This window comes from Alligator mississippiensis, chromosome 7 (assembly GCF_030867095.1).
Source record: "Alligator mississippiensis isolate rAllMis1 chromosome 7, rAllMis1, whole genome shotgun sequence".
NCBI classification, from domain to species: domain Eukaryota; kingdom Metazoa; phylum Chordata; order Crocodylia; family Alligatoridae; genus Alligator; species Alligator mississippiensis.
The window spans coordinates 30,892,959-30,915,771 of NC_081830.1; the positions used below are offsets into that span (position 1 = coordinate 30,892,959).

At 43.4% G+C, this 22,813-nt stretch overlaps 1 protein-coding gene across 1 annotated transcript in view; it reads right to left on the reverse strand.

Annotated features, from left to right (window-relative positions):
* The window catches only part of KY (kyphoscoliosis peptidase), a 37,032-nt gene that overhangs the window by 2,447 nt on the left and 11,772 nt on the right, over positions 1–22,813 (reverse strand). Inside the window, exons 6-10 of the mRNA XM_019489793.2 lie at positions 20,052–20,134; positions 18,639–18,747; positions 9,689–9,806; positions 2,783–2,971; positions 1,682–1,872 (exon numbers count right to left, since the gene is read on the reverse strand). Coding sequence (XP_019345338.2) covers positions 1,682–1,872; positions 2,783–2,971; positions 9,689–9,806; positions 18,639–18,747; positions 20,052–20,134 — 690 coding nt within the window. The remainder of the gene's footprint in view (positions 1–1,681; positions 1,873–2,782; positions 2,972–9,688; positions 9,807–18,638; positions 18,748–20,051; positions 20,135–22,813) is intronic.

Genomic DNA, 22,813 nt, shown 5'->3' on the forward strand with positions numbered 1-22,813 from the left:
GCTGGTGGCCAAGGCAACAAAAGGGGGCTAATGGGTTACGCCTGCCTAGCTGGCTGAAAGAAGGGGCAGGGCCTGGCCTATATAAACCACAGGCAGGAGGCCAGGCTGGGGGTTCCCTACCAGCAGCCAAGGCAGAAGGAGCTCCCTGCCAGAAAGAAAAGAGAAGCAGAGCCAGGATGCCAGAGCAGAGTTGGTCACCACCAGGTGACAGAACCCTGGTAGGCCTGAGCACAGTTTAACTGGAGGCTTATGTTTGCTTTGTAGCCCAGGGGCTTGTGTTTGTTTCAGTTTGTTTACACCAGTGGTTTGGGTGAGGCTGTAAGGGGATGGAGGAGGCCTCATAGGGGACTCACGGTAGAGTGAGGACCCCAGCCCCAGTGAGGGCACGGAGTTCAGGGGTACAGACCCCAGCTCCAGAGAAGAGCCCTGTGAGAAGGCAGCCTTGCGGAGCAGAGCCCGGTGAGAGGGGGCAACCTTGCAGAGGGAAGAGCCCGGTGAGAGGGGGCAGCCTTGCAGAAGGAAGAGCCCGGTGAGAGGGCAGCACTACAGAGAAGGCCCCAGTGGGGGTGTGGAGAGCCCCAGGAGATGGGGCAGCATTATGGAGAAGCCCCAGTGTGGGTGTGGAGAGCCCCAGTGAGAGGGGCAGCAGTACAGAGAAGGCCCTAGTGAGAAGGGCGGCGTACAGAGAAGGCCCATAAGGCTTAGAGATACAGAACACCCGGAGCAGGAGAACTGTGGCCAAGTGGAAGAGAGGTAGCCTCCCTATTAAAAACGCAGATATCATCAAAGTCGTGGCGGGCAAGAATAGGAGGGTGCAAGTCTGAAGCTTGGCACAGTAGAGGAGGCAACGGGCTAGCACGGTGACCCTGCCGTCCCTCCTGTTACACTAAGAGTTTGACACAGATATAAGCCCAAAAGCCTGTGTCTGAATATTCCTTCCAAAATTATTATTGTCCTTGATTATGACAACTTGGGGTATTCAAAACATTCATAAAATGAGCTAATCTCTTTTTGAATTATGTTAAATTCTTTCAGTCACTTGTAAGTTAAAAGACCCAGTTCTGATTTTTGCAAACATTGGGCCAAGACTTTTGAAAATGTGGACCTGAAGTCAGGCCTGGAAGTCAAGAGTTGCTACCTGAATAAGTGGCTTGACTGAGGGGAAAAGGGGCTTGCCAGCTGGTCAGTTTGTCTAAAAGTCAGGATGCTTACATAGGTATCTATGGTAAACAGGAGTCAGACTTCAGACATTTAAAAAAAAAAAAATTGGCTTTATTTGAAGTGTAGTGGAATTTTCATAGCTGCTAAGATGGGACTAAGTTATTGCCTATTATGATCGGCTACTTAAACTCTTCTAGTTCCTAACCACTAGTCCTGAAATGGTAAAAGGGATTTTTGTATCCCCTGGGTATTGTTTAACAGCTAAAATTTAAAAAACAGAATCCAAGTGCTTGTCAGCCATGAGCTGGAAAAGTGACTCATCAGAATAGCAGGGTACCATGAATCCAGATGTGGCTGACTTACATTGTTACCAGCAGGGTGGTTGTGAGTCTCCCAATGCCTGAAGAAGTGTTTGTACCCAAAAGCTTGCAAAGAACTTTTTTCCAACTATTTATTTGGTCTAATAAAAGATATCACATCTATCCAAAGAACCTTGCCTGCCATTGTTGCCAGCTGTTACCTGTTTGGATGATGGGTGTGTCCGGGTGTGCGCACAGCATGCCCATTGTATAAAAATTACTCTTGTGCCACATGTTGTTCTCAAACTCTTTCAGCGTCAAAGTGGGCTTAAGAAGCTGCCAGTTGCTGTTTTCTGGGAAATGGTTATTAATAAACAGGGCCGGGTGCGTAAGAAAATAAAATTCATTGTATCTGGGAAAACGATATGAGGGAAGAGGTGAGAATAACATAGAAAGTGATTGTTTGCTGACAGTCTTCAAACTTGCAAAATGAAAAATCAGTGTCATGCTATTTTAGAAGACAAAGCAGTGTGTGGAAAGTGGATGATATGCCTATCCATTATTATCTTTCTTAATAGGTTGTTTTCACATGAGCAGCTAGAGGAGATAAGGGACCAGTCCTGTGTTGCCTATACACCCCACAACACTTCGAAGTCCCATTTTTTTTCAGTCTGAAAGGCACCCACTTATTTTTTTTTTTCTTTGACCTTTTAGGACATAAATGAAGGCACTTGCATACATGCTTAAGCATACATATGATCTGTTTGATTTCCATTAAGGAAATGTATCTACTTAAAATTAAGCATGTTCATCAGCATTTGTAGCAGCAAAGTCTTAATATTGCTGCCTTTCATGCAGATTTAGAACCAACTCTTTCATAATATGAAGGTGCAGATTTATACAGTCCTCTGGGTTCTCAGGCATCACAACAAAAAAGCAGACTAGGACTACTCATTTCTAGTGATAGATATCAGAATGATGCCCTTCTAATTGCAGGTTTATCATGAGACTTAGGAATTTCATGTGTTCAAGTGCTTTGGTTGACTTTTAGACTTCCCCACTAGGGAATTAGGATTTTTCCCAATTGGAAATGCCCATGGTGCCCTAAGGGGCTTTAGAACGTTTTACTCTAGTCCTTTTATGAGGCCTTTTTTTAAATTATGACAAACAGTATCTGCTTCTTACTCCTGACCCAGAAAATAATAATCTTAATACCATCTCCATTCCACACACTTCTACCCTGCCTCTTCTCATGCCCCATTACTAGCTGAGTTGGTGCATTGAATTTAAAAAAAAAAGAAAAAAAAAAAGGGATCCCATACCTGAATGTGAAATTCCTACAGGAATCATCAACTGAGCCGCTTCCCCAGGTGCTGTCCAGCAGATGCCACTTTCCATCCAGGTAAACTGCATTCCAGGCATGGTCAGAATCCCCTTGAAAGGTCTGTCCAGTTTTATAGCCATACCCTTTAGAATATCCTGACAACTTCATGCACTGAATACCTGCGATCCTGGAAGGATGGAAGAGACTTTTGAAGCAGTATCTTATGCTCGGATGATTTCCATTTCTACATATTCAAAATTTTAGGATGACTTAAAATTTAGCATTTCACTCAGAACTAGAATCTAGGTTCCTTAGAAACCATGGTTTCATATGCAGCATATAATATTTTTGGTCAACAAGAGACCACCTCTTACTGAGCTCTGGTGGTGGATGTCTCTATACAGAGTGCTATGTGATCAACTCTGGGGCACCTTCCTAGTATAATGTGAAGTCACTTCTTTATCACAGGCTTTCCCAGAAGATTTGGGGAGTGCTATTTTCTTTTCTGTACTTTGTACAACTTCTTGGTCACTAGTTTAATAGTGCATTCAGTGTACTTTGGGCTAAGACAACAGGCTGTGTTGATTTCCTCAATCTTGTGATTCTTTGGAGTCATCTCTAAGGCTACCCCAAATTAGAGAAAATCATGGCAGACATTCATCTCTAGAACAAATGTATACTTTCTAACTGCAGGAAAATATCTTGGATTTCTTGGATGATCATTTTTTAAGCAATTGAAATTATTTTTCTGGGAGCAAATATTAAAGAGTATAGAAATCAGTGTCTCTGTCATGAGAGAGTAAATGGGAATTAAACACTCTGGAATCCTGTTTGAACATTTGTCCAAATTTGTTTTGTTTAAACAGATCATCTTCTGCATAGGCTGAAACTGAAATTTTTCTAGTTCATTTTTCTAGTTCATCTTGTATTAAATGCAGCAGCTGCTTAAAGTAATAAGCTGTGTACTTTAGAAACACGATTATCTGCACAATATGGATTTGACTCAGATGCAAAGTGAAGTCTAGGGCAAATAAGTAGTACGGTTATGAAATGATGGATGGCTATTTACATAGCGGCAGGCACTATGGAGAAACCTGGAGTTAATAGCTGATGAATTGGCTATGAGTTGATAGTGTGGTGCTGCTTTGGAACAACAGGGAGAGCATTCTTTTAGAGAGAGAAATCTCACTTAAAGGTGGTTTGGTAATAAGGCAGCTTTGTACAGAACTACTCAACCCCCACCATGCCAGATTCAGATTGGTAAGCAAAATGACTGAACAGGATGTAGGTAGAATTCAGGGTTCTAAACTGCAAAAAGCAATTCAGAAGATCTCCTGCTGCCCCCCCAATCCAGCAACTGCAAAATTTGTGTCTAAGTCTATGTTATGCCTTCATTTCTGGACTGTGAAAGCCTACACACAGGCTTCCACATGCACAGAAACTCCCTAGGCTCCCAACTCTGTCAGGGCCCTGGAGGAGTCTAATCCTGTGGCATATTCTCTGTATAACTGCTGGACCCCCATAACATTCAGTTCAGTGCAAAACTAGTCACCTCCACTCAAAAACATGCTGTGGGAAGTGGGAACGTCACCACCCATCTTTTAGTTAACAGGTCCTAATGGTTAGAGAAGTTGCCTTCCTTTGCCTGAGGTGAAACAAACTTAGGGGGCCCCAGCCCTCAGGTCAGTGCCCTAATCATTAGTAGACAGGCTAGTGCTATTGCTTATTCCTTCTGGTCCCATGACTTTTGCACTCTTGATTTGCACAGTGGCATAGCTTTCAACAAGAAAGGGTAAGCATGACGGTGAGGGGAAAGGAGTTTCCATATGTAGCCTTTCTCAATTATCTAGACTTTTGGTTATGGCACTCCCCTGGGCTGTGTGTGTGAATCCTGTCAAACTAAGAAAAGTCTAGAACTTAGGATATCTCTCTTCCTGGCATACTGGAGTCTAGATGGTGCCTAAAAAGCCAATCTGGATTTTTGCCCTTATTCTGAAAAGATTTTTTGCCATATTTGTAAAACCATAACACCAATGAACCCTCATCATGCAGCCCTAGGCTCCCATTTTGCTGTGCCTGTGGACTATTACAGGCAGTCATGGTCTTCTTAGTGGCCTTATTGCAAGACTGAAAAATGATTCTTGCTTCAGAGCTTCAGTAGCTTTGCATTAGGCCCTTTCAGAAAAAATATTATAAAATTAGGGAAGGATCAAGGGATTGCAACTGCAGTGACACCAAGACAAGGGTATAATGAATTTGGAACTACTGTAGGAGATCAAGCTACATAGCCTGAAGAGGAGAGAGACTGAGGGGGATGGTGGACTAGGATAAGATATCGCTGTATAAACTGTTCTGTTAAAGGTCAGAGACTATGTGTTATCTGGGAAATAATGAGATAAGTAGTATGTTCTTAAAGAAAGTTAAATTACATATAAGGAAACATTTCTTAAGCCAGTGCCAACGTGTGATATGGAGTTTGTGAGAGATGGCCTGTAATTGGAGGTATGGAAAGACAGGCTGGGCAAGACTCTACCAAGACTTGCACTGAACAGTCTATTGCTCCGTGCAGCAGATCTTACAAGGCGAATCAGTCTGTGCCAGCCCTGAACTCTGCATAAGTCGCATTTTCCTGTGGAACAGGGCAATAAACCCCAAGAAATTCCATTGACGTGAATCAGAGATGACATGATTTTTATGCTGGTGTGACCGAGATCATGGGTTGGCTTAGTGCAGGGACAGGCAATTATTTCAGGTGGAGGGCCACGTACTGAGTTTTGGCAAGGCATTGAGGGCCACATGACAGGCAGCCAGGGGCAAATAAATATTAATTTTCTAAATTTTTTTAGGGGCCCCGCAGGCCAGATAGAATGGCCTGGCGGGCCACACCTGGTCCACGGGCCATATTTTGCCCACCCGTGACTTCAAGGAAGACTGATAGTAGGACTTTAAAATGGACTGGATGAGAGCTAGGCATATAATTCCCACTAATTTACGAGGAGTTGGGTCTATAGTTCCTTTGATACCTTTGAAAAATCCCAGCCTTTGAAACAAGGTATCAAAAGTTAAGTCCTACCTTTCTTTGCCAGGCCCACACACATTTTGGAAGACTATTAGTAAACTCTCAATGGAGAGATATACTAGAATGTGCTTGGGTCTCCCAAGGGAAGTGATAGAAATGCCTTTATAAGAAAACCATTTAACAAAACTGTAATTGCATAACTGTGTAGAAAGAACCCTGTATTGGCAAGGAGACTGAGTAAGTAGCCAGCTCTCTTTCATCCTTCAATTAAACGAGTTTATACAGATCACTTAGATTAGCTAGGACTAGCGAGGAGCTCCAGTAACAATTAACAAAGTCAGTAGATTGGACAACATGATGGCAGATGATGATATGAAGGATGAGGTAATGGGGACTGGAAGAAGCAATTTAAACTGACATTAGCCATTTCAGTGGAAACTTCTGCTCAGTGCACTGAGATGATTAAAAGTTGGCAAGATGTTGGTCTGTGTTTAAACAGAGATGTTACAATACAATGCAATGTGTTAGTGCTACTGTGTAACTCAACTGCTTATCTTTTCCTTTCATTCTGGGCCCAATTTTGATTAATTCATCTTTTTTTTTTAAGAAAAAAAGGAAAAGAAAAGAAATGGGTATGTTAAAGAAAAAGGCAACAAAAATATTAATGGCATGGGGTAGAAGGACTGAAGCTCCGTTTGGGAGAGTAAAAGGATGAGTTATTGAATATAGAAGAGGCAAAAAGCAGATGTGGTTAGATAGACAGCAGGGGGAGAAGGCCAGTTGGGTATCAATGTATGCTCTTTCCCAAGATATCTGAATAAAAACAAACCTTGACAGTTAAATATGCATTAGAAACTACAGACAACTTTGCTTCAGATGCCTGTATTGAGCCCTTCGAAATGCCAGCCAGTCTGAGTATTCACACTAGCCATTTCCAGTCAGTTTCTTTTTTGCCTGGGTCTGTGCTGAGGGGTTTACAGCTCCTTCCCTGCTGCTAGCAACCTCCTAGAGTTCATTGGCACCAACCCAGGAAACATTTAGTGGTAAATATTGCTGAAATCTAATTTTAAGTTCATTTTGAATATGTCTAACCGTTGAAAATCGGCATTTTAGGCTTGGTATCTTAGTAGCAGCCTCCAAAAATGTTCTACCTTCCCCAGCTATGGGACTGTCAGCTGGTCAATTATAGGTCTGTCTCCTTGAGCAGAAGTTAAGATGACTACCCACCATTTATGCCAGGAACCACTGTCCTCACTCAAATGATAGGGTGTCATTGGTGTCAACCACTGATTTCTACAGGAGTTGTGGGGTCCTCACATTGCCTCAATGTAATATTAAGAAGCATAATTTTAAGGCATCATTTTTTTTAAAATACCGGCCTTGGGAAACTTCTAAAATTGGGAAATCTGTTCTTTCTGTACTGTCTTCATACAAAAAGTCTTGGATTGCGTGTAGCAGGTTCAGAAAAGGCAATGAAGAGCCTCTTGCAAAATAGAATTGTCTTTGATGGGAGAAACAGAGGAACTATATTACAGTTAGTGAGGAGGAGAGTCTGCAGGGTCAATATTCAGTTAATATTTGATAAAAGCAAAAGACTGGCTACCTTGGGAGTTTGCTGAATCATAAAATGAGTAATCAACCTGAAGTCAAGGAAGGTGATAGCCTTTATTCAGGAAGAAGAATAGCTGATCTGAATGTGTGAATCTCAAACAGGTTCTTGGATAGATTCTTTTTTAATGAACAAAATGGGCATTGATTTTTTTGCAGTATGTTTCTCTAATTGGTGGTTATTTCAAATATAATAAAAATGCAATTATAAAATTATACTGGATAATCATTGTTTCTTAATTTTTATTGTTTGCTTTAAACTACACAATCTAGTGTCATGGGATACTGTAAAGTTGGCTAGACTCATTCTCTACATTCACATTTCACACTTTTTTTTAAAGTCCCTTTTTTCTATCACTGAAGATTTCAGTTATCAATGTATATTTTACATTGTATATTTTAAGACAGTGGTGTCCAAACTTTTTAAGTAGGAGATCACTTTTGGCGTTTAAAAGCAACCCAAGATCTACTGTGTGCTGCTGCCACCCCTCCCCTCCCCACAGCAGGTAAGTCTGTGGGGAGGGGACAGAGGGATAGATTGAGAGAAAATTATTTGGGGGTGCACCTTCCCAGCTGGTAAGTCCCACCTGGCCGGGGCCCCACTCAATTTAGCCCTGCTCCTGCCTCTGCGGTACTCTCCTTCATCGCGGGGGCCTCGATCTAGCCCCTACCCCTTCCCTCCCCCATGGACTGATCTGCTGGGCTGGGGCGCACGTGTGCATGCATGTGGGCACTCAGCCCCCAGCCTCGGCTCGACTCGAAGAGGCTCCGAGATCTATCTACTGGTAGATCAAGATCCGCTGGTTGGTGACCACTGTTTTAAGATATATGTTTTTTTCTTTTGTGATACCTTTTATTGGGACAAATTTACAGTTGGGGAGAAGTTGGCCATGCATATTTCCAAGCATTCTGGGAATGGAGAGAGGTTTCAGTGATTATTCATACCTTTCAATTAATAACTGATATTTTGCAGCCCACTTGTATATTGGAGACCATTGTTTCAACCAACTGGAATGGGCTCCATTTTGTAAAGGGTAACTTAGAGGCCCATCTTTCAGCTAAAGGCAAAATTAATTTCGTATTAGAGGAACACAGGGGATAGGGCTTTCCTGGGTCACTTGATCCAGTTTCCAGCTATCACAAGCAACTCCCATCACATAATCCCAGTTACAAATTTATCAAGCTCCATCTTCCTGTTCCTACTTCCTCCAGCATCATGTATTTTTATATTTAACCAAATGGTTATGTGCAAGTGGGGCAACTGACAGACAGCTATTGGTGTCTTTACTAGCAAATCTGCTATGGTGAAGTAACTTGCACTATACCTGCCTTTAAAAGGCTTTGGACAAAAACCTATTCCATAGATTAGACACCTATTGGATACCTAACTGCATGTAAGCACCTAAACGTGATACGATTTCCATGTGGCAGAGTCCCCAAAAAGCAGTTACTGTGTCTACTTTTGTGATGCATCTTCATTTTAATCTTAAAACTACCGTAAGTCACAAACTTCACAGAGGAGAAGGAAGACCCTGCTCCCCCCATATCGTTTGCACTAATGGCTTTTCTTGGAATCAAAGCAGAGTGCATTTTCTGCCAAGAAAGGAGTCTCCTTGTACAAAAACGGCATTTATAATTGTTTGTCAAAGCCTACTCTTGGTCCTGTAGGGGACAAATCCTTCTCACCTATGTCAACAAGCTACTTGCATGCAGAAGGTGGATGGAATTTGGTCTATAAATAGTAGCTCCTTTGCAAAGCCCCTAGGGATCTACTGATGGAAAGTGCTAGATAGGAGCTAGATACTGCAGTCCTTCTTCTAGCTGAGATGTGAGGATATTTACAGAGAATTTTAGAAAGGCTCATGCTGATGCTTCCATAATTATACAACTGCCTCTAACATGTGAGCCGGTTGCACTGATGTTCTTCTGTGTTCCAGCCTTGCCATTCGTTTAACCTTCAGATGCAGAGATACTCAAAGAAAAAACCACAGACTCTTCTAACCAAATTATCCCCGTACATTCATCTACCATTATGTTAATGCAACGCGAAGCTCAGCAGATGGCACAAAGTAAATTATGCTGGGGGGTGGGGGGAGGGGAAAAGCAAAATTGACCTTTCTAGGACTCTCTGTTATTCCACAGCATGGTTTGAAAGCTAAAGTTTTTCAAGTCCTGCTTAAAGTCTGATTAGTCGATGTAAAGGGAGACAGAATAGGCACAGAGATGACAATTACCATTCACTCTCCCTGGCATTGAATGTTTCTGATCTTAATTTACCTGCACATCTGTTCAAAGAGCCCGGCATATCCCTCGCAAATGCTCTTCCCCGTCTGAAGCACATCCATTGGTGTACTGGACCGCTGGCTTTTATTATGGTATTCCACTACGTCATATTCTGCAGGAATGAAGATACACTAAAGTTCATCCAAAAGCCTGGGGCACAGTGATCAGCAAGCAGAAGCAATGTTTGTGTTATTTTCATCTTCGTAAACACAAAGAGAAATGATCTGTAGTAGAAGCTGCATCAAAATGTTTCCTCTGTAGATTTCTACTTTAGGGTCTCTAGTTTCATGTGGATGCGTCTCCTAAGGGACTGCAGCTATGGACGTAAAAACAGTTCACTGCAGCTTAAAAGGAAGGGGAGCTTTACTGTGTGTCAAATAATCCAAAAGTAACTGCCTATGAATGCATTCTTATCTTCAGCAGGTAGAAGTTAACTCATGTTACTCCTCTTTCACTGAGGGCTAAGGTAAGTTACCACAGTTTAGTTGTCACTTAATCAAAGGGCAAGATTATGTACAGAAGCAGATACCACTCACTAACTGGTACACAGTAAAGCCCCTTTCCCTTTTTCCTTGTAGTAGATTTGTTCATATCTTCTAGGCTCTGATTCGTCAGATCTTTCTATCTGATCAGAGTCATTATATCTCCTCAAGGATCCATCTCCATAAAAATACAGTTGAAGGATTGTGGCCCATTATGGTAAAATTTAGAGCCACTTATTGGAGAAATGGTGAGCCATATTATAATCAGGAAAAACAAAGTTTGTTTTGCCTTTCTGCCTGTAATATATTTAAAGAGAAAAAGCCTTTCAAATATTTAATCCATAAAAACTGCATTGCAGTTTCATTTGAATGAGTCGCATATCAATGTGAGTAGAGAATGTTATCGATGTGGGTAGGGAGTTCAGAGTTTGTGTTGGAGGAAACTGTAATTTTCAAAATAAATGCAAAGAAGGAACACAGCAGGATTCCTTCAAGCAGAGCTTGAGGAAGTGGTTTGAGTAGGCTAATTTACATACCCAGCAACCTTGACCATGTCCATAACCCTTTTTAAAATATGAACATATTTTTTTCTGACAAAGCTCGAAGGAGTGCTGCATCAGCTGATTCATCCTGCCTTTAATGCTGTTCAGGAGAAAAGGAGTCTGTACTCTTTGATGAAATGCTGAAGCTGTTTGCCTTTCATCTCAAAGGTTCTGTTAATATATAGATGCCTTAGAGTCAGTTCCTTGGGGCGTGAGAAAAGCAGGCTACAGAGCAGTGGTTTCCAGTGGATCATTGGGGATCAATGAAGCAACTTCCTGATAGGATACAGGGAACTAGCTGGTCATGTGGTCCTGGCTCCTTATTTCCCCCAGCTATAATGCATGCAGCACTTTCATAAAAGCTACTGCTTGAGGGAGTTGCCACAGGGCTGGTATGAACCATAGACAGGATGGGAGATGGACTATGAGGTTATGGATAGCAGAGGAGATGCCCAGGAAATGCAGCCTCTTTAAAATGTGGTCAAAAGCATGAAATAGTTTATGACCTTGGATTGCTGGGATTCCTCTTAGAGGAATGAAATGTACCAACTCAGAGTTCCCAAAAAGGAACTCCATGCCCATTTAAATGGCTTGCTCCTGATCTTTATCCACTGCATGCAAATAAAAAGGTTAGATAAAAAAATAAAATAAATAAATTGCAAATCTAGTCTGTCTTTGCAAACAGGCTAGTCTCCAGTGTATACCCCTAGGGAGGAGTGGAAATACAGCTGGGAAACAACATGGTAGGAACAGTCAATACATATAACGCATCAGTAGATACTGGGAGCCTGAATGGAGATAAATAGGTTCCCAGGTAATACTGATGATCCTGATGGGATCTCTGATTACCAGGACATATCTAGAGCACTCCACCCTGAGTCTTTCAACTCACAGACTAATTAAATGTTTTATAACCCATTTCTTCCCAGCCCATCTTTTTACCACATTACAGCAGGCATGTCATTCATTAATGCACTGTAGTTATAGCACATTAAGTGTAGTACCTGTAATAACAGATATTATGTGCAGTAGTGCTAGCACGTCTTTTTAAGTGATGCTAATGCACAGTAGGCTAATTCTACTGCGCGTTAGCGTATTAGCATGGCTTTTGCTGTGACACGCTAACGCGCAGCAGAATTAGTCTATTGCTCATTTAGCGTCTTGTGTAGATGTGCTCAGAATATGTTTAATGTCTGGTATATTTTCTCTTGGAGAGACAATCGCATCAAGGAGGATAGAGTGGTGGAATAGAGTTATTCTATCTCCATCCTTTTCCAACTTAATTGGCATAGCCAGGTAGAAACAGACACATGTCAATTGAAACAGCTGTCTGAATTAAGAATGAATTAAGTGCACTGACATTAACTGCAGTGAATTAAGCACATTGGAATGCGCTGTTGGGAAGACTGAAATGCTTTACTTTAAAAATAAGCAAGATTGACCCTGTTGTACTCATTCTGCACCAGCATTTGTCTTTGTTTTTTTGTTTTGTTTTTTTCCTTTCCTTTCCCTGGACTGTTTAGCTGCCCTTTCTTGTTGGATATGTTTCCCTCGGGTTAGCTCCGTTTCTCAACAATTTATCCTGTAAGTCAGAATCATGCCTTTCATAAACAAGCCCGTCTCTAATTAGGGAATCTAAAGTCTCCAAAGTTATATGTGAGCAGAAGAGTTGTCAGCTCTGTAATCTAAATATCTATTCCCTCTTGTGCTTTTCATTTCGGAGCAAGGCTTTCACAAGTACTTGGCACTGGCCTCTCACTGAAGTCACTGCTAGAACTTTCACTGACTTCAGGAGGAACAGTGAGGCCTGTGCTCCTGAAAGACCCATCTGTAGTTAATAAGCTCTGATTGTTTGATTGTTTAGCTATGAAGATGTGCTGCACTGAGCTGGTTCCCAGTTCAGCAGATGCAGTGTTGCCAACTTGCAATTTTATTTTAGTGATTTGGGGATTTTTTTCCACTTACTGCATGAAAATATGATTAAAAGCTGCCAGCATTCAATTTTCCCTAATTCAAAATAGCTGCCATCTCCCATCACTGTCAGTGGAGCTGAAGCTCCTAATGCAGTTGCCTGCCACCTCCCACAGTTTTCAGTAAGATTGAAACCATGCCCATTCAGTGGTCTGGAGAGCTAGATGGGATGCTATTAGGATATGTGCTGTAAAAAGCAATAGATAGCCTGTTAAGGGTCTATGTGGAGGGGGAGGGGGAGCAAGAGGATGATTTAGCAGTGGCAGAAGGCACGGTACACAGGGAAGTGAGAGGCAGAAGAGAGACTGACAGATGCAAAGGTTAGGAGTAGAGGGTGAGAACTCCTCCAACTATGGTGGGGAGAGTCCCCCAAAGAGCCAGTGGGAAGAACAGATTTGTATTTTAGGCCGGAGTTTGATCCTTTAGCAGCTTACATGTTCTTTGGGGTCACAAAGTTTTCTCCTAAAACATCAAAAACAGAGGGGTAAAACAAGCAATGTCAGATTTTAGGAAAGTGAATGATTCAAGCAAGGATTTTGAAGGGTCCAATTTGTAGCAAATAGCTTGAAACCAGGAAGAAGATGCGCAGGTTGCAGAAGTGAAGAATTTGGAGGAGGTAGCAGGAGGTTGATTTGTTTGCACATGACAGAAGGGGAGTTGTAGTGGTTGTATCTCTGGGAAGAGTCCTCTTAAAGATCTGGTTTAGTTTTACAAGCATGGTGGCAGTGGTCAGTCCTAGTTAAACCCACAGGAAGGAAGAGAGGCTGATAACCAGAAATTAAAGAACACCTCAAGCAGAGTGGACAGGCAGCTTGGAAGAACTCAGATGAGTGTGAGAGCTGGATTTCTAGTCTACAGCCTGGCAGAAGCATGGAAGCAGTGGATGTAAGAAATGAGGCTACATACAGAGCTAACTGTTGGGGATGAAAATGAGAAAATAAAGATAAAACTTTTTTACCATCACACTGGGAAGACAGGATGAGAAGCAAGTGAGACTTGCCAGGAATAATGCCTGAAACCGCTATAAAGGTATTTGATAAGTACTGTGACTCCACGCAGCAGAACATTTTAGAGAGAAATTGTTCTTTACCCAAAACCAAGGAACAAGAGGGAATAGATTATTACAGAGCTGACAACTTTGCTGTTTACATATCACTTTGGAAACATTAAATTAGTTAGAGACAGGAATGTTAGAGGACATTTGATTCTAGCTTACAGGAGAAACTGTTAGGAGAAGCAGTGCTAACCCCAGAGAAATGTATCCCAATGGGAAAGGCAACTAAACTGTTCAGGAAAAGGAGTAAAACAATAAGATGCTAGCATATAACAAGCACAGCACTATCAAGCTAACAGAGCCCAGTCAAGATTAGGCCCCACCAGCTAACCTGGGAGCATCCTGGTCTAATGGAATCATGTGGAAAGCATCACAAAAAGATGCAGCCAAAAAGGCCCAGCCTATGGGCAACAGTACAAGGGGGGCAAGAAATGCGAGCACTTCATATCCCAGGGCTGCAGCTAACTCAGGAAAAGAAAGCAGCAGGATGAAGAGAAAGCCAGCGAAGAGGAGGACGTTTTCAGAAAGATACAAATGCTTTCAGTGCAGTAGCACCAAAGAAGAAAGCTGCCACTCAATTCAGCCGCCATACTTGCAACCATTCTATGAGATCAATGACTGAATCAATTCCTGATGGATTGCAGAGCCAGCTGCAATGTAATTCCAGCAACCCTGATAAGCAGCAACATTAACTTGGAGTAATGTGACCAAACACTGGCAATTTATGGTAATAGCTTTCTGAGGCTAGTGAGCAACTACAGGCTGTCAATAAGAAACCTGCAAAACAAGACCACTTGTTGCAGGGAGCTTGTAGATGTTGACCCACGGATGTACCACACTTTGCTGGACAGTGCAAGCTATGGATTTGTTTGCAGCATAACACTACAATATCCTCAATGTTAGAGAGGAGAGAGAACAATCATTTGGGTGCTGTCTGACATTCAAAGAGACAGATTTTTCAAGTAGGGGGCAGCTAGAGGGCAAGCTGAAGTTAGAAACAAACCCCCTCTGAAGCCCATAAGATGACTGGAACACAAAGTTTCATTAGCCCTAGTGGGGCCACTGAGAAGGAACTGGCAATTCTGCAAAGAAAAAGGCATCACTGCACTTACTGACACTAGCACAGAGCTGATCAGCAACAAGGGGTAAATCTTCAAATAAATGGAAAATCTGTGTGCATCAAAAACCACTGAACAGAGAGTTCAAAACAAGCCACTGTCCATTACTAGGGACCTACTTAATTTACAATTTCGCAGATTTCACAAAAACTGAAATCTGCAACTGTCTGTGAAATCAATTAAAAAAATATTCATAAAAATAAAATCCTGGCTCCCCAGTTTGCTTCTGTTTTATTAATTTGTGGCCACACTGCAGGTTTTCTGCCCAAGTTGAAGTCCTCCAGCATTGCAGGAGGCAGTAGGCCTATAGCCTCCCACTGCTGCTTCCTCTAATCGGCTCCACTTCTGGTGGGAGCAGACCCAGCTGGGTCTAAGCAGGAGCAGGAACTGCATTCCTTGGACCTGGCTGGCTGAGCAGAGCTGGGTCTGCGTGATGCAGTTCTCAGCTCCCTGCTCAGTCTTGGCTGGCTTTGCTTCCAGCAGGAGGAGAGCTGGTCAGAGCAGTGGCAGGAGGCACCATGGCTTCCAGGAGCTGAGGCTGCAGTACTAGCTCTGCCTTGAAGAAGCAGGAAGCCTGTCCTTCCTCTAGCTCCTAGTCCTGCCCCTGCTCAGCAAGCCTTTAGTGGCATGTCACAGCTGAGCAGGTGAGGGGCAATCAGAGCAGGGTTTTTGCTTTAATGTGTGACTGCTTCTCTAAGTTGAACAGCACTAAACTGATTAACATTTGTTTGGCTTACAGCTTAAGGTTTGACAAGGTTCTTACAGAGATACATCCCTGATCTTTCCCAGGCCAACTTTACACTGGATTCTAGTCAACTATACTAATAAAGGGCTATATGTCATGTGTCCATTCCTTGTTTTCTCTGCTGAAAGAGTGGGTTATACCTGCCTAAAGGTGTCATGTGTGCAGGCACTCAAGCAGTTGCAGGGAATGAAAAATGAGGCTGATATCTGATGCGCTGAACTGAGAAGTCAAATCCACTGTACTGGAGATCTGTTGAAAGACCGGAGGAACTAAGAGCCATTAAGGAAATGCCTAGAATAAAGAGTGTAAATGATCCAATGATTTATATGGATGGTCATCTGTCTTCACAGATTGTGCACACACCTATCAGAAGCTCTGAACCTTCGATGCAGTTAATACACCAGGAAGCAGTGTGGGAACAGCCAGAGACCCAAAAACAAGCAGTCAGAATAGGAAACAAAAATGATCAGTGAGGCACCTGTCCTAATTACAGCCCCGTGAAGCAGCTAGAGCAACAATGTATGAGCTCAAAACGAGGCCTAGGAATAGCATTGGTGTAAGGTCATTAGCCCAGAGTACTTGCTGGTAGGCCCTAGTGGGCATGGGAAGGAAATGAGGTTAGGTAGGATGGGCTGCTGGCTGTGTTCCTTGGACTAGAAGGATTTCTTCTGCCCATATTTGAGCATGAGGCACATGTGAAGGAATCATGAAGAAGCACTGCTGAATGCACCCAAGTGACTGCAGTGCATGCAATGGAGAGTTCATCTCTATGAGATGAGGATAAATGAGTGTTCAGGGAAGCCCCTAGTATTGGTAGAAACGAATGTGTCAAACCCTGTTACTGAGAAAAGGGCTGGGCAGTAGACTTACCAAGCTGCAAGCCCCACGGTATAAGCAGATGGCAAGTAATTAAGTAATGGCTTGCTGAGTGAAGTGAAGATACCTGTAGCCTGCTAAGCAACATGGGAAACTGGAGACAGACCCTGGCTGTGCCAGCTGAAGTTGCTCCCTGTGCTGAGTAGAAAAGCAACATGAAACTGAGGGAGCTGTGAGTTGGCCCAGGAGGGCCCAAGCTGGGAGAAGCAGCTGAATTGAGTAGAAGCCTGGGGAGAGTCTAGGGAAGGGCACTCAGCTGCACTTGGTTGTGTTTGCTTTATGCTGCTGTCTAGGCTGTGAGGTGTGGATGTGTCTGAAGGGGAGGCATGGGAGTGCTGAAGATACCTCACAGAGGGGTTGAATTGTTGACTGAAAAGGTGGACTGCTAGAGACCCTATAAACTGGGGCAAGGCTGTCAGGGCCTGAGAGATGGTGTGCGGCAGGGCACCCAGGGTCATCATTCTGGTTTTCTGGAGGCAACCTCCCAGAGTTATAACAAGAGCAAAGATGTGGCAAGTGAGGACAGAGTGATCCATGGAGTGAGACCAGAGTAGTAGGGGTGGGATGAGAGTAGCTACAAGGAGGTGTCCTTCCCAGCACAAGCTGCAGATCCTGTTACAGATATGCTGAGTGGGATACACCTTCCAGGCTACATCACAGACAAGTCTGTGGGACAGGAGACACATGCTACACTATATTTGCGTCTTCACTGGAAGACTCTAGGTAGTCCCACAAAGGACCGAAGAGCACCAGGTTCTGCAGGCAGTAAAATGATTCGTATGACTCTGATGTGGGCTGGGTTACAGGGTCACTGGTGGACAGGATAAGCTGTGTACACAAGATGGGATTGTACTTTAAGGGGAGTGAGAAACTATCTCAGCATAATTAGGGTCTGCCATCACGAGACAGATATGTGCTTTGATTCTGGGATAAGATAAACCAGAGAGCAAATCTACTGACCAAGCATAAGCTAGTGTAAATGGAATAGTGTACAAAGAAAGAGTCTCTCTGTCACCAACAGAGCAAGATTGTATTGCCTCAAGGAATCCCAGCCCTAATCATGGGAAAAGCACAGGACAGATCATTTCATTGCAATGGCAAGAACTAGACGGTCCCAGGAGATTACTGCCCCAGGTTTCTGGGAGGTGCTATCTGGAGGATATATGGGTGAGAACTGATCAGAAAATTGAAGTTGCATTTGGTAAGGTCTGGCTTACATGATACACTATGCTCAGACAACGGGTCACACTACACAGCAGCTTAATTCAAACAATTCAGTGTCAAATGGGAATTTGAGCAGAAGAACCTTTCCCTGACTAATCACAAAGCAACTGGAAGGCAGTGTTGGCAGTAAAGGTGGCTTAGGGACTAGTGAGAAGGACAAACCAGACAGGGAGGAGATTACTTGGCAATGTTGGACCTCTGCAATACAGGGTTCCAGGAACTAGACAGACCAGCATGGGACCTAATAAACTGGGGAACCAAGACTCTACTTTCCATGAGGAGCAGGTGGAGGAATGGGGGGGACCCACAAGCAGCCAAGAGAATGCCAAACCAGGCAGGCCCCCTGCTATAACAAAGGAGTCCAAGGACCATTTTATCTAGGTTGTTCTGGCTGTAACCACCAAAAAGCCCCACAAAACAATGGCAAGAGGCGACAGCTCAAGCTGCAATGAGGCACCAATCGTGTGAGACAAGCAGAGATTCAGGTCAGCAGCAGGAACAAACTCCTACCTCTACTGTTGGCTACATCTGAAGTCACAGCTGAATGGGTAATGCTGTTGCAGCTTGGCATTATTGATGCTGCAGTTTCTTTTGTGTAGTGACTTGTGCTGTGACACTGCTGAATAAATCAGGCAGGAAAAGCAGACTCATCATACAGACAGAAATCTTTTACACACAAGCCTTGCAATAACTGGCAGGTCCAGGAGAGGAATCACAGAAATGTAGATGGCAAGGTAACCTATAAAAACATGTCTCCATGCTGACAGTAGACTTATTTTTCAAGAATCTATGTGAGGTTCCTCTCCTCCCTGCCCTCAGCCCCATTGCAAACCTTCCCAAAGGAGATAAAGCTATCTGCATGCACAATATGATGAGTGTGACAGCAGCAGCTTTCTCTGCAGGTGTTGTGGCAGCCAGAGATCTCAGCTTACCTATGTGATGGCATATCCACATCCATACAGCTCTGACCTTCTCCAGATCAGTTCGGGCTTGCAGAAGCAGAGTTCTCACCAGTTCCTCTATGCTGCTTTTGACGCTCACCTGTTTGGCAAGGAGTAAATGGGTCAGAAATGATACAGGGTTGATTGTTTCCCTTCCTTCTGCTTTCCTCCTAGTCAGAAGGACCCTTTTTTTTGTCTGTGCCTGGCAGGACCACCTGTCATTTTTGTCCAGTATTTGCTGTGCAGGACTAACACCTAAAAAGTAACAACTGCCCTTTAAGTCTGCTCAGTGTCTTGCCTGACTGAAAGTTTTCTTCCCTCAAAGGTATTAACAGTCATAACCCAAATTTGTCCTAGAGACAACCTAACCTAGCATGGTTGTAGGCCAGACATGTTGAGCCCTTGTGCCAAAGATAAGAATTCATGAGAGCTGAGGGAATATTTTAGTAAATGGATTATTCACCCAAAAATGTAGTTTCAGAGTCAGAGGGAGGGGGTTCAAAACTATTTGCAACATTGTGGTGAACAGTTTTGGTGGGGAAAAAAACAAAACCAACTTTTGGCAAAAATTAATATGTTTTCATTTGACAATTTAAAAATGAAATGTTTCAACTTTTCTAGTTTGAAATGACATGCATTTGCTGTAAAGAAATGCTATAAATTAATGTTAAACCCTCCTGAAAACTACATGAAATATTTCATTTCAGATTGAACAAGCCATTTCATTTGACCCTGACTTTTTTTTTTTTTTGCTTTGCCAAAAAAACAGAAAAAATGCTTTCTGTAAACCCATTTTCCCCCAATTCTTTTTGTTCAGCCAGTGAACTGAAAAATTAATTATTTACAGAAACTGACTTTTCATCACTGGGTAGCCTTTCCCACCAACCAGTCAAAGGGTGAAATTATTAATGAGTTTACTCTTACCCTCTACTTCACAGACTGCATTTTCTTCTTAGACATATATTGCTATGTACACACACACACATCCCTACATAGCTCATTGCTCAGTGTCTATTTGGAGATCCAAAACTATCTTGCCACTGCAATACCTCTTTCCCTCCCACCTCCCTGCAACACAGAAACATACTATACCTGATGAGGTTTCACGTGGGTTATATTATTACTAGAAAACAAAGCCATAAAACCACTCTGAGAACACCTAGTATTTTTTTTTGCTCTGTTTTCTGGAGTGGGATCTGTCCCCAGCTGAGATGACTAGGGAAGAGTATTTTCAGTATACTTTTAGGAGTGCTTGCCCAAAAGTATTTAAGGTATAATTCTGAATGAAGGACATACTTTCTTCTCTCTTTATGCTACACATGATTTTCTACCAGTGACTTGGGTCAAGGAGTAGCTAAAGCTCAATAGGAGCATCTAGAGAGGTGGAGTTAAGATGAGACTTACCTTTGAGGCGTAGGCATCCAGCTTCTCAAATTTCTGCAGATCTAGTGGTATAGATTTCAGAGAGGATTTGTCCCATGGATAGGCTGTAAACAGACATGGAGCCATCTTTTCAGGCAGGAAGAGATATTTTAACAGGTCCGACACAAGGACATGAGAATTAAGTCTGCCGCCAAACTGACTGAACATAATATACCTATAGCCCTTGTTGATGCTTGGTCTATCAGCAACTGCCTTATCTGCTGTATGGCAAAGACTGCCTCCTAGCTAAGCCAGTAAGATCTGTACAAGTCGGTCTGAGTTAGGAGCTCCATTCTGTTATTTGCGCTAGAAAAACTGCATAACAAATGCGACAGTATGATTTCCAATAGGTGTCCAAAGGGGCAAACCCTAGAATGTAGGCACCAAAGATGATCAAATCATGTTCATCAAGACTTAGATCCTGATACTGTCCCTCCTCACGAGGAATCAGTCCTAGTGACATTAATGAGGTTACTCCTATGGGAAAGCTAGTCACACTTATTAGTCTTTCTGGGATTTGGACTTGCGGTTCTACCCAGGGTGAGTAAAACAGTAACACTCTGGCCTGACATAATTTATGTGATGAATTTGGGTATACTTTTAAATGAGTTATTGTAGTATATGTATCTACATACATATTTAAGTATGTATGTAGAGCTGATTGCCTCTTCCATACATAAATTGAGTCATTTATTGAATGGAGGCTGCTCCTAAAATTCATTCAAATATTTAATAAAAGGCTCTTTTCTTTTTCCTCGCCACCTCAGAGCAGGCCATTGTAGAGCGTGAAAAGTACAAGAATCCTGTGCTCTGCTGTGTTGAAGCCTTTCAGGGATTAAGAGATTCCTCCAGATATTGCTTTATGGCTGTTATTTCATGGGGAGGCCAGAGGAAAGGGGGAATAAAAACAAAGATAATTAGACTTTAAATGTTTATTTTCTGACTCTTAAGTGCCAATAAATATCAGGGGACTACTCTGAAAGGGAGGGCTGGCAATGCTGCAGGAATACCAGTGCAAACTGCTGCTGCTGCGGTACAAAGCCAGACGAAGGTATGGAGTGGAGAACCACTGCAGTCCCAGGATCAGTCCCTACTCTCAATGAAATGCTGTGCCTCTCAGTGGATCCATATACAGTTGTAAGGCTGTGTCTCTGGGTGGGTCCATTGGCTTCAAAGATGTCTTACTCCGATGTAAAGTACTTGGATGAAAGATACAGCTCTTTCAGCCTGGGCTGGAAGAAGATTCCTCAACCTTCCTGGGTGGACCAGACACCAAAAAGGACCAGACAGTCAGTGAGGGACAGACAGACCTGATGTCCCTCAGGATACCTCACTCGGACAAGTGACCAGATCAGGTAGGGTGTTAGTCCCAGGAAGAGGCTGCCTTCTATGAGGTGATGTGTGTGCAACTCCTGCTCAGGACCACATGAGGAGATGGGACTTCTGCTGCTGCTCCTGTTCTCTGTGCCAACCCTTGCACTGACCTGCCTAACATCAGGACTGCTGTCATTCCTATTACAGCTCCTTTGCTGTGGGTTTTGACTCCTGCAAGTGAGAGCAAATGATACTTCCTTTTAGGATGGGAGCTCAGCTCATGACCCAGACTCTGGGGGAACAGCTGACATCATGCTGATGTTCAAGAAGATGTGAAATTTTCTGACTGCTGTTCTGTTGTTGGGCTCTTGCTGGGGAGCCCTTCTCTCTGCAAGCTAGAGACCAGCTGCTAAGAGAAGTAGTTGCCTCACTGGCTGTGTTGTTCGTTCTTTGAATTCAAAGGTGACTGTGACAGCACTGGTTGGTATGGTTTCTGTGAGCACGTGAGTGGCTGATCAGGCCAATTTTGAACTGTCTGTGGCACTGAGCAAGAGTTGCCGCTTTGGGTTGCTTGATCAACAGCAGACGTGCTGGTAATCGTGAGATTTATGCTGTTTGCACTTCTGCTGTGCCTCTGCAGTTTTCCACCGCTCATAGACTGTAGCTCCAGTGTGAATGAGGCTTTGCCAGGTGGAACGATCATGTGCGAGACCTTCCCAAGACTTCAGGAAGCATTTTAAGGATGACTTGGAGTCCTTGAAACATTTCTTCTGGTGTCCCTGAGATCACTTTCCCTCCTTTAGTTTGCCATAGAAGATATTCTTTGGCAGTTGCTCATTTGACATCCTAGCGACATGGCCTGCCCATCTCATCTGTGATTTCATCAACACTCCACACTTTACTGGCTGTATGCTGGTGACAGCCGCCAAGTCTGGAAGGCGGAGGGGCTTTGGCCAACTGTCCTCTGCCTTAGGTTTAAATATCACTGAAAACCTGGGAGGCCTTCTGGGGCCTGCTAGGCTGGTGGTGATGGGAGCTGGGCTCCCTGCCCATCCTCCTTGTTTCACATAGGATAGTCCTCTTGCCCTGCTGCACTTGTCTTTCCCTCTTTCACCTAAGAAAGGCACCAGCCCCTTCCCCTCCACCTTAGTGGCAGCATATTCCCACATTGGCCATGCCTCCAGCTAATGCCAGCATGTCTGTTTTCAGAAATCTCTGCCCCCACTGGCAAATGATGTGAGCAGAAATCTCTGAGCCTGGATTGCTCAGACTCCCTCTGGCTTTGCCCAGCCGCCTTCTCACAGTGTGATGGGAGAGACAGCCAATCAGCCAGTCAGTGCACAGGCAACAGCCGCCTGCTGTTACTGACTGCCGAATGTGCATCTGTCTGCCGAAATCAGCATGTAAGCACGTGGCATCTGTTTCTTTAA